Source organism: Helianthus annuus, chromosome 12, assembly GCF_002127325.2.
Source record: "Helianthus annuus cultivar XRQ/B chromosome 12, HanXRQr2.0-SUNRISE, whole genome shotgun sequence".
In the NCBI taxonomy this organism is placed as follows: Eukaryota; Viridiplantae; Streptophyta; class Magnoliopsida; order Asterales; family Asteraceae; genus Helianthus; species Helianthus annuus.
Window position 1 is genome coordinate 30122383 of NC_035444.2, and position 12412 is coordinate 30134794.

General features: G+C 38.3%; 1 protein-coding gene and 1 long non-coding RNA gene across 2 annotated transcripts; both read right to left on the reverse strand.

Annotated features, from left to right (window-relative positions):
* Nucleotides 1-5549: 5549 nt before the first annotated feature.
* On the reverse strand, nt 5550-6227 carry LOC118484842. The gene is made up of 4 exons (XR_004874653.1): nt 6091-6227; nt 5894-5973; nt 5721-5803; nt 5550-5625 (listed from the first exon to the last, which is right to left on the reverse strand). It is a non-coding gene; the product is annotated as an uncharacterized LOC118484842 (long non-coding RNA).
* A 2500-nt stretch (nt 6228-8727) lies between these two features.
* On the reverse strand, nt 8728-10770 carry LOC118484843. Its single transcript, XM_035980875.1, has 9 exons — nt 10516-10770; nt 9771-9831; nt 9621-9677; nt 9489-9545; nt 9354-9401; nt 9216-9272; nt 9090-9131; nt 8926-8982; nt 8728-8850 (listed from the first exon to the last, which is right to left on the reverse strand). The coding sequence occupies exons 2-9, from the start codon at nt 9778-9780 to the stop codon at nt 8765-8767; spliced, it is 414 nt and encodes a 137-aa protein (XP_035836768.1). The 5' UTR covers nt 9781-9831; nt 10516-10770; the 3' UTR covers nt 8728-8764.
* Between the last annotated feature and the right edge of the window lie 1642 nt (nt 10771-12412).

Below are 12412 nucleotides of genomic sequence, written 5' to 3' on the forward strand. Positions count from 1 at the left end.
GTCAAGTAGAATTTCAGATTGATCTTGCACCAGGAGCGGCTCCAATTGCTCGAGCTCCTTACCGGTTAGCACCAGGAGAGTTACAGGAACTGTCTAATCAATTGCAGGAGTTGTTGGACAGGGGCTTTATTCGACCCAGTTCTTCGCCTTGGGGAGCCCCAGTGTTGTTCGTAAAGAAGAAGGACGGGTCATTCCGTATGTGTATCGACTATCGAGAACTCAACAAGGTGACCATTAAGAACCGCTATCCGTTACCACGCATCGACGACTTGTTCGACCAGTTGCAAGGGTCGAGTTTCTATTCAAAGATCGACTTAAGGTCGGGTTATCACCAGGTAAGGGTTAGGGAAGAGGATGTTCCCAAGACCGCCTTTCGAACGCGCTACGGACACTATGAGTTTTTGGTCATGCCGTTTGGATTGACCAATGCACCAGCAGTTTTTATGGATCTCATGAACCGCGTATGCAAGCCATATCTTGACGAATTCGTTATAGTGTTTATTGATGATATTTTAGTTTATTCCAAGAACAAGGAGGATCACGAGCGTCATCTACGTCTCATCTTGGAACTCTTAAGAAGGGAGCAGTTGTATGCGAAATTTTCTAAGTGCGACTTTTGGATTCGAGAAGTGCACTTCCTTGGGCATGTTGTTAACGAGAAAGGGATACACGTGGATCCTGCGAAGGTGGATGCAGTTAAGAATTGGGCGGCACCAAAGACTCCGTCTGAGGTGCGACAATTTCTCGGTCTTGCAGGGTATTATCGAAGGTTTATTAAAGACTTCTCGAAAATCGCGCAACCTCTCACCTCGCTGACACAGAAGAACACGACGTACTCTTGGGGAACGAAGCAGGAAGAGGCCTTCCAATTGTTAAAACAGAAACTTTGTAGTGCACCGATCTTGTCTTTACCAGAGGGCACCGAAGATTTTGTGGTATATTGTGACGCGTCAATTCAGGGTCTCGGTTGCGTGTTGATGCAACGCGAGAAGGTAATAGCTTATGCTTCCCGTCAGCTAAAGGTGCACGAGAAGAACTACACGACACACGACTTGGAGTTAGGAGCGGTGGTGTTTGCGTTGAAGATTTGGAGGCACTATCTGTACGGTACCAAATGCACCATCTACACCGACCATAGAAGTCTCCAGCACATCTTCGACCAGAAAGAGTTGAATATGCGACAACGACGATGGGTGGAATTATTGAACGATTATGAATGTGCCATCAAGTACCATCCGGGCAAGGCGAACGTTGTAGCTGACGCCCTCAGCAGAAAGGATAATGCACCTAGGCGCGTGCGAGCATTGCAACTCACGATTCAGTCCAATCTCCCTTCCCAGATACGGGATGCTTAGTTAGAAGCATTGAAACCAGAGAATGTTCAAGCTGAAGCTTTACGTGGCTCGAGACAACGACTAGAACAAAAGGGAGACGGCGCCTACTACGTAACTGGACGTATTTGGGTTCCACTCTTTGGCAACTTACGGGAACTTGTAATGGAAGAGGCACACAAATCACGCTACTCTGTACATCCTGGATCAGATAAGATGTACCACGACCTGAAAACTACCTACTGGTGGCCCAGCATGAAGGCTCATATAGCAACCTACGTAAGCAAATGTCTGACCTGTGCTAAAGTCAAAGCAGAACATCAAAAGCCCTCGGGTCTACTGCAGCAACCAGAGATACCCACATGGAAGTGGGAACAGATCGCTATGGATTTCGTGACAGGATTACCCAGAACTCAGGCTGGGAACGACACTATTTGGGTGATTGTTGATCGCCTCACGAAATCAGCACACTTCCTGGCAATCAAGGAAACAGACAAGTTTTCTCAGCTGGCAGCAGTGTATCTTAAGGAAGTGGTTTCTAGGCATGGAGTGCCAACTTCTATCATTTCAGACCGTGATCCGCGTTTCACTTCAGAGTTATGGCAGTCTATGCATAAATCGTTTAGTTCCCAACTCGACATGAGTACCGCTTATCACCCACAGACGGATGGTCAAAGCGAGCGCACCATCCAAACACTCGAAGATATGCTTCGGGCATGCGTACTCGACTTTGGAAAAGGATGGGAGAAGCACCTACCGTTGATAGAATTCTCCTACAGCAACAGCTACCATTCAAGTATTAAGGCAGCTCCGTTCGAAGCACTGTACGGACGGAAATGTCGTTCACCTCTCTGTTGGCATGAGGTGGGTGATAGCCAGATCACAGGCCCTGAGTTTGTTCTTGAAGCATCGGAAAGCATTGTGCAGATCAGAAACCGTATGGCCGCAGCTCGTGACCGACAGAAGAGCTACGCTGACAAGCGTAGTAAACCGTTGGAATTTGAAGTTAATGACCGCGTTATGTTAAAGGTTTCACCCTGGAAGGGTGTGGTGCGTTTTGGGAAACGCGGCAAACTAAACCCTCGTTATGTGGGACCGTTCAAAATTCTAGAACGAATTGGAAAGGTGGCCTACAAGTTGGAATTACCGGCTGAGTTGGGTAATGCCCATGATGTATTTCACGTATCGCAGCTAAAGAAGTGTTTGGTTGATGAAACACTAGTAGTACCATTTCAAGAGCTGAAGATAGACGACAAATTGCAGTTTGTCGAAGAACCAATTGAGATTATGGATCGGGAAGTTAAAGTTCGTAAACACAGCCGTATACCGATTGTGAGAGTTCGTTGGAACTCAAGACGTGGTCCAGAGTTCACGTGGGAACGCGAGGACCAGATGAAACTTAAGTATCCACATTTGTCCCCGAAGACCAGTCAAAACCTAGCGAACCTAGTGTTGATGCAACTAGCGAATTTCGGGACGAAATTCCCATTCAAGTTGGGGAGGATGTGACACCCCAGGAAAACCAGCAAACGATGTAACCTACCTAGCTTTAACTTACATAGCTTACGTTAGTGAGTGCGTACCAAATTTCGGGACGAAATTTCCTTTTAAGTTGGGGATACTGTGACAACTCGTAGTTCGAGCCCACTTCTGTGTAACATTATGTGCCGATGTGAACTATTACGATTGATATGACGTTATGATTCTGTGTTTTGTGTTATATGAGTGCATGTATGTATGTCATAAACAAACCGAACCACACAACATGGCCTTTGGGCCGTAATATTTGTACTCGAGATGTGGGGCTCGGCCCACTCTCATGCCCGCAAACAAACACCTCTTTAGGGGTTATTGCCCTTAGTTAGTAATAACACACACACATAAGACTCTCGTCTCTCTCTCTCTCTCTCGGCTTAGGCTGAAACCCGACGGCATCCACACGCACAACCGAAGATCTTTCTTACTCGGATCACCTTTGTGTACTCTAATCGGTTAGTGTCTGCTTATGATTGATGATATTATTCTATGTGTGATAATCTAGTATGATGATCTAGGGTTCATGATAGTATGTTTGATTTTGATGTTAACTATTAATGTTCATGAATCGGCTATTATATGTGATTACCGGATATATATTGTATGATGTGTTAATGGTATCTTGGGTTTGATTATGATTTAGCTGGGAAATTGTTATGCTTTAGGGTCTAAACCGATTTATGTTTGGTGAAAAATTGATGTTCACGCTTTGATCATGACTAGGGTTCATGAGATTTATGTTAAAACTGCCTGTTTGATCCGTTTGAATGGTAACCAAAACTGTTAATTGATTCTGATTGAATTGCCAAAATTATGCATAATCTGTTACGGAATTTAGATGCTACAAATCAGGAAAACTGTTACACACTTGGTTGCGACACATGGTTGCGAGTCGAGACCATAGTTGCGGGTCTAGTTACGACTCGAGACCCCACACTGGTACACACATAGCACAACTCGAAACCGTGGTTGCGAGTCCAGTTGCGACTCGTAACCAACGCACACCGACACAAAACAGCATGAACCGAAACCACTGTTGCGAGTAAGGATGCGACTCGTAACCAGACCATGACAAACCGAAACCACTGTTGCGACTCGTAATCTCTGTTGCGACTCGTACACCACAGTTGCGACTCGAAACCCCTCGTTGCGACTCGAGACCATGTAACCGTACATGCTGATATTGGGCCTGCACAATACGAGCCCAACTGATTGGGCTGAACACTTGGACTTTGCTTGTTTACGTGACTGTTTACGTCGATGCCTATACGTGGAATATGATGTCGAAATACTTGTACAACTTGTTACGTTACGTGTAGAATATACATGCACAACTTGTATACGAATCTGACTAGCATAATAACTTTGGTAGGACGGGGTTGATCACTTTGTAACTTAATTGAACTGTGTGAATCATACCGAGCAATCCCAGGTGAGTTCATTGCATTTTCTCAAGCATGCGTCCCGGTGGTTTGGGACAACTGGTAAACATTTGGAAGGGAAACTTTGGGTAAACAACTTAATCGGTTTTGGTTATTGCCTGGAGGGCAATGGGGGTAATTAGTTGATAGCGCTATTAGGTGGGAAACCTCACACCGGGCCGTAAGGACGGGGGTGAACTAATTATCTGGGTTTCACTATGGTTGTTTAGAGGCACACTCCTCGGTTAGGTAAGGGCGGTTCCCCTAGGGTAACTAACCGAACAACATAGTGGGTTGCTAAGAGGCACACTCCTCGGTTACGTAAGGGCGTAGTCCCTAGGGTAATCTAACTTGAGCAACATCGTATCATATCATTGAATCGTATTAACATATATCTGGTAACACAACGCGTAATAACACCTTGAACTCACCAGCGTAGTCTGACACACTTGTTGCATGCTTGTAGGTCGTTAACTTTGGAACGTGGACTTGCTGTCTGGAAGTGCTGGAGTTGTCATGGATCGAAGCTATTGGATTACTCGTATTGACACATTGGTTTTGATTTATTCTGAAACGATTACTAAACAATTTACTATATGCTTCCGCTACTCAACATTATTGAATTGATGACATGTTTTATTAAGTATTTTCTATTAGTTCAATGTGATTGGTGGCTCAGACTCTGATGTGTAACACGCCTCGCGGGGGTTCCCGCAGGTGGTATTTTGGGGGTGTTACAATTTTAGTGGAGCGGAACTAAACTTTGATCATCCCTTTTGTATTTTTCGGGCTGCCTTTTTGTAGATGCACATGTTTGCATGTGTAGATTATCTGAAAATGGATGCACATGCATATGTTTGCATGTTAGGATGTATGTGGGTTTTGTATGTAGGACGGTTTTCAATTTAATGACTATGGTTTAATTGATCAGTTGCATTATGAAATGATATGCACAATGTTTGCGTGAAAACTAAACGTTGTTTGTTCAGGTTTTTGCCATTTTTTGTCGACATTTTTGTTAGTATGTACTTGTTGATGTTTGGTTGAAGCTGAGAATTTTCTATGTTATGTTTTTTTGTTTTGTTTTCACCATGTTACATTTTTTTTCCTGAGATTTTTGTAGATTTTTGCTGTGTTGAATCTGAGAATTTTCTATCTTATGGATTTTCTGGTTTTGTTTTTATTCCAAGTTATGTATATAGTTAGTTTTTGTTCGTTAGTATTTAATAAAAAAATGCCTTGATTCAAGTTCCTTTACCCAACTGGTTTTCTTCGCCTTGATTCAAGTTCCTTTACCCAAGCATTACGTGTGATATCATTTTCAGCCGTTCCCTTCCCTGCTCAATTTTAGTTTTTGTTCGTTAGTATTTAATAAAAAAATGCCAAGTTTATTATAATTTTTGAAAGAAGTAAAAAATCATGTAGAACTCACCTTCTTGATTTTTGTCATCACTTTTTTTTGTATCATAGTTGGTACGGAAGCTTCTGTATTATGCGTATCATCGACATCATCACCTGCAATTTTTTTTTTGGTTTTGATAAGTCGGATTATCTGTTGTGTACAGAAATAACACATGTTCATTTTTTTTGGGAATCATGAGTTACCTAATTCGGTGTCTTGTGTGAGCAGTGAAAGGTAGGCGCATCAAACAATCCTTGCATGTTTTGTGTTTCGTTGTTCTTGTCTATTTATATTCATTCACATGTACACAGACACATACCTGTTAGTTTGTTTGTGTATGATCGGGGTTTCTTGATTTTTCTACACATGTGACGGGTTATATGTAAGATGTAAAACTTACTTGTTGTTGTAGTTATCGTCTCTTGATGTTCTGCCTCATTTTCTTCATTGCCTATGACTCCATATGTAGCTTTTTTCTGTAGTGGCATCTCCGCACCTTTCTCCATGTATCATCTCTTGTGTTTTGTCAGCCTTACCCCCATCTATTTAGTTAAATGTGGTCACATACACACATGTTACGTTTAGTTTGCAATTTAGGACATACATAAGGTGGTTTACTTTATTGTTAGTTAAACATTTTACATTTTTTTTATCTGTAGAGAAATGTAAGATTGATGTCATTATTTTTTATTATTATTTTTGTATCTACAATTACTGCACGTGTATGTTGTCGTGTATGTTTCTATAGTGGAGTTTCTATTTCAAATAAAGAAATTAAAGTTAGCTTTTCCTCACATAACGTTTTTGCTAGGATTGTCATCACTAAAGTTACCTTTTGCTGACACGTCATTCTTCCTTCGCTTGCCATCGCCATTCCCCCAATCATTGCCAGATGCTATATACGTTTAAAAAAATAGTATTAAAAAGATTTAGATGTGCCAATCAACCCAAATGAGCTTTTTATACAGCTTATTATCACACGCGCGTGTATGATATTTTTTTGCACCTTACCTTTTTTCAGTAAATTATCAGTCGCCGCACTGCGTTTTTTATTTCGCACTTTCCCATGATTATGTTTATTCAAATCTGTCAATTATCATTATTTTGTGTTATAAATGATTGGTTTTAAAGAGTCAGTACATGATCATGATCCATTAAATGTATACTAATGTTTTGAACTACTATACATAGGCCTTTTTAACGGTACTGTTATTTTTTCGGGGAAATGTAATCAAAATGGAGCTTGTTAACCCATCTTTTAAATTAAATGTTAACGTGTAGGAGTAAATTGATTGAATATGAAGAACGTAAAAAACAGTTTATGGCTCAACGAAACTGAACGAAGTACGATAAGTACATTCTTGTTCCAGTAAGTCTTACCAAAAAAGTTATCTCGCACTCTATACTTGAGCTACAAATACATATGGATACTTTTTTCGTGTAAACGATTATTGGCATGAAAAAAAGCTAAATATGTTTGTAAAAAAGGTCATACCATTGATGTTTGCCACTTCAGCCGCGTTTGCCGAATCATCTTCGGGGTCTGCATTTACAAAAAAAAAAAAAAAAAAAAAATTCAAATTAGTTATAGTTTGTAGAAAAACTTAATACATATTCAAGGTAGTGATTTATCCGTTATCCATTGTACCTTCTGTGTAATCATTATCTGGGTTTTGCACTGTCTTGTTAAGAGACATGAGGACCCCAACAATTTTTTTCCTTGGGGAATCAGGCGACAGCCATATCCTTGTTTTTGTTGAGTGTACAATTTTCTCAAACCGTTGTATCAATTTTTAACTTGCTTGTTGTGTGGATGAGCATTGAACACCACATCCAATTTTGTTTCCACCATAACTCTTTTTCCTTCCATCACATCCAAATGTTTTTCTATCGATGCAATCTCATTCCACAAACAAAGTTATAAAATACGTTTTTAACTAATTTTTGAAAGAACATAATTATTTTGTAACTGGTTATAATTATTAATCTTACACTCAGAACTTCATCATTAGCATGTAACTCAGTTTTTCTTGGATCCCGTCGAACCACAACAACTTCATGCAAATCCTCTCCACCAAAGCCACCTCTTTTTATCTCCAATCGTTCTCTTTTTTTCAGTTCGTATTTGTTCCAGAATACGATTGGGTATATTGTCCGGTCAACTGGAAATCCAGTGCATTTAACTCTGTCGACATATAGCAGTTGTGTAACGGCAAAAAAAAAAAAAAAAAACAAAACAAAACAAAACAAAACAAAACAAAACAAAACAAAACAAAACAAAACAAAACAAAACAAAACAAAAAACCAAAAAAAAAAAAAAAACAACAACAAGTGGTAAGATAACAAAACAAATGTTGTATGCCTATATTGTTAGTAAGTTTTGTTACACAAAACACTTACAACCAAAAGTGTGAGTGGTCCGGAAAATGGAGATTCAGGATCACAACTCTTCCATCCATCTTTACATGATTTAATTTGTTGGATCAGATAGGCACACCAATTGATTTTACTGAAATCTGTATCTCCAGTAAAAGTTTTCAAAATCCACTCTTTCATTCGCCCATTTTTGTTACACTCAACCATGACGGTTAAGAATAACATCAGGAAGTCCAGTCGGAAATTAAAACTGTTGGCTTCATCACTTGTGAGTATAGATTGTGCCAGGTTCGTCGATGCCACAAATCGTTTACGATATCGTTTTCTCCATGCTTCAACAACAACATCAAGCTTTGAATATGCTGGTACAGTTTGCATGTCTATGCCCTTCTTAGGAATTCCTAGAAGGTCATGGACAGACTCAACATCAACATCTATTGACCCACATGGCATTTCAATAGCCATTTCTTCTGGGTTAAAGTGCTCCACAACATAGTGTGCAAGTTTCACAGGTATCCCACTGATGTTGAATGACAATATTTTTCCAAAACCCATCCTCTTAACGTCTTCTTGTTGGTTTCTCGTTAGAGACTTGATGCATTTGAACAACTGCATAGGTGACGAACGTGTTTTTAATTTAGCCCACTTATGCGTCGTTTTTGCGTGTTTGCCACTTCGGGTTTTCACCCGATCATGTTTTACTTTTTTGTTTTTTTTACACCAATTGCATCCTGTATTGGCAGAGCTGTATCTGCAGTCATCTGTGAGTCACCATCTGCTGAAACTAAGATAACAACTTTTGGTTACGATTTTCATATTTTATAAAGAAGGAAAGTAGTAGTGGGGTGTGTGTACGTACTTATTCGTTTCCTTTTGACATTTTTCTTTGGTTTGCTATCCTCATGCCATTGCTGAGCTGTAAATATACATTTTTGTAAACAATTAGCATTAAAGTACCGAAGCCAAGTATCGAAACATATATTTATTTAGATTCCCAAAGATCACGTCTAGTTAGTTTTGTACCTCCTCTCGTACGTGTTGCCGGCCCGTCCTGATCGCCGTCGCCTTACAAATGTTTTACGAAGTCATGTACACAAGTATTAGATTCAAGAAAGATGTAACCAAAAGTTCCATACATTAAAAATGTACCTTTTTTTCTTTTTTCCATGTTTTCCATGGGGGTGTCCAAGTCACTATCTGGTAAAACTGCGGCACCATATTTGTTTTATTATTTATATAAAACATAACTATAAGAGAATCAAAAGAAAAAAAAATGCTTTTACGTACTTATTAGCTTTCTTCTGTGTACCTTCTCGTCACAATGCGCTTCGTTAACTACATTTGTACAAGTTTTATATAGATCACGAACTACTAACAACCTTTACCAGATATGTCTTAACAAAAAAAAGACTAAATTTAAACCTTTTTTAGCTCCCCTTGTCCGCATTGCTGGTCCGCATGTATTAGTATCCGGTGTCACTGTTTTTAGAAAGCTTATGGAAATTAGACATTAACATGACAACAAACATGTAATGAATCAAAGTAGTTACGTACATATTTGTTGCCTGTTTTTGCGCTTCTCAAGCACCGGGGTACCACGAACCTTTTTAGCTGCATTATTTATTTGTAATCAACATCAATAAAGAAAAAATGTATTTTAATCTGTAAGCATAGTTGATCACAGGTTTTGTAATTTATAAGCACCTGTGGTCATTGTTTTTTGGTTGGATTTGTTTTTGCTATCCTTAGCTGTTACAACGGATTACTGCAAAGTATGAGATTAAGAGGCAGTCAATATATGGTCCACATGACTTTTATAACAGACATAAATGACCAGTAGATAACAAATACAGGAACCCAATCACCAGTAGATCACTATGGCCCAGATCAGTTTATAGCAAGTAGAGGTTTTTTTTTTCTCAGAATGAACATTCTTCCCACATTTTTATGCTTCTATTTTTTTTTTCTCAGAATGAACAATCTTCCCACATTTTTATGCTTCTATTTTTTATTATCCCCAATTTTTTTCTCAATCAAAATTAACCCACAAATCAGACCCCCCCACCCCCACCCCAATTGATCATGTGTTCATCCCAAAAACCCCTAATGCTACCCTGTCATTAACAAAAAGCCAGATGTATGAAGAAACCGAGCACTTTGAAAACTATTTAAAAGTTTATAGTCTTTATTTTCAGACATCCCAAATCTGTATCTCTAAAAGAAAATTCATAACTAGCTAAAATTATCAACTTTCTTTTTAACAAGTGAGATTATTTAAAACAAACAAAAGACCCTAACGGTACCTGTCATTAAGAAAACCCAAATGGGTATAAAGCAATCGAGGATTTTGAAAAGTCTTAAAAAACCCTATAATCTCTATTATAAAACTCCCTAATTCTGAATAGCTAAAACAAAGTTGATGATTTTAGTCAACAAAGAAGCGACGCACCTGAAACCCTCTCGTTTTTAGCCTGATTTTTTTTTTCCGGCGGTGACTGTTGAAATTCTCCGGTGATTGTTGAATATCTCCGGCGATCGTTGATACTCTACGGCGATTTTGAAGATCTTTAAGCGATTTTTGGCCGGTGATTGAGGGTATAGTTGAATATCTCCGGTGATTTGGTTATAGATGAGAAGGTTTGATGAAGATTTTGGGAAGAGAGAGAATGTGTTTTGATTTTTTGAGGTTTTGAAATGACGAAGAGTGAAGTACTAAGTGTAATAATGCTGCCGATTTTGAGAGTTCTGGGTTCATGCAGACTTTTGTCTTTCTTGTAAGTAATTGTAAGTAAGAGATGAAAAAATGTTTCCGATTTTACCCTTAAGGTACAATGACTATATTAAAAAATACAGAAAAAGGGGAACTAAAGTAACTCATGACTCAAAGTTAATCTCAGCCATTCATTTAGTTTGATCAATGGTGATTAATGGGTTTTCAGGGTTTAGTCAACTGGAGTGGGTTTTCGATTTATCCTTGCCCTATATATATATATATATATATATACAGAGAGAGAGAGAAAGTGTATTGTACAATTGGTCTTAACGTACATTACGTACGCGAGTATAAATCGCACGTTATAAAAAAAACACGTTCATGGATATGGGAAATCGTATGGATGAAATCAAATGGGGGGATGAAATCAAATGGGGCGTTTTATGGGGTGAAATCAAATGGTGGGATGAAATCGCATGGGGGATGAAATCGCATATATATCAAATAATTTTCAAAAGAGTCGGTTAATAGTATTTATTAGCGAAAACTGATATATTTTTAAAGATTGGCCGCAGGTTGCGAAGCTCAATAGTAGGCTGAATACGGTTCGGCCATAAAACTTTGGAATTTGCGACTCTATGACTAAAGACATTTGATGTCTAAAGTTTTTTTTTTTTTATTTTGATCCTGCCTTATGAAATAGTTTTCCCGAAGAAAATGCTATAAATTTTATTTAATATAATTTCAACTTTTTATAATTGTACTTTATCATTCTTATCATTTACTTCCGCTGTCAATTGTGATACTGTTATCCGACCATTATGCATAAACCCTAAATTCGGGCCCATCACGAAATTGGGGTGTGACAGTTACTCGTTGTACTTGCTTCCCTCCCACTTTTTGTAGCTTTGTAAGTTTAAAAACACAACTTCGAACATCTAGATTGTATTCATCTTAACTCCGTTTTGAATACGGTTTGATTTATTACGAAACTTACTAAATAATGATTACCTTAATAATAATTACATATAGTTACTTATATCCAAAATGAAAGACACATTTTCTAACTAGTGAGAGAACTCCGTTTTCATTATTTATTTAACAACAAATTGATTAATGAAGTTTTTAGAGTGTATATTGTTGCTAACTAAGCTTTGGAACGTCCGATTGCTATATATTCTTGCAAATGAGAAACGGATATTTTAGGAGGTTGGTTGTTGTCACTTGTTATTCACTGTACTGTGTGCAGTGCACATATCCATCCTATCGTTGTCACTTGTTATTCACTGTACTGTGTGCACATATCCATCCTATCGCTAGCTTCATTTTTATAAATTTTATTTGGCGCCTTTTTAAAACGATAAAACCATATAACAACCTTTTTATCTTAATTTAAGTTTATAATCATTCCCTATCTTAAATTAAAAATAGTCAGAAAGTCAATAATACTTCTTAACATGTGTTCTTGAGTTGTAAAGTAAAAAAGGTGACGAAAGATTATGGATCACTTTTTCTCGATCCCTAAATTCCTAATCCATTGCTAATTAACTACAATTTTTTATATAAACGATAAGAAAGTGCAAAATTATAATAATTCCACTTTACATATCAATTCCTTGGTTGGAAATGATGA

Bases quoted from the DNA above. Each gene is read 5' to 3' on its own strand.
- LOC118484843 (XM_035980875.1), bottom strand. The intron at 9,546-9,620 runs GTACGTAACTAC...TTCTAAAAACAG, and splicing joins CAAAAACAGGCAACAAATAT to TGACACCGGATACTAATACA. The intron at 9,132-9,215 runs GTACATTTTTAA...AACATTTGTAAG, and splicing joins CATGGAAAAAAGAAAAAAAG to GCGACGGCGATCAGGACGGG.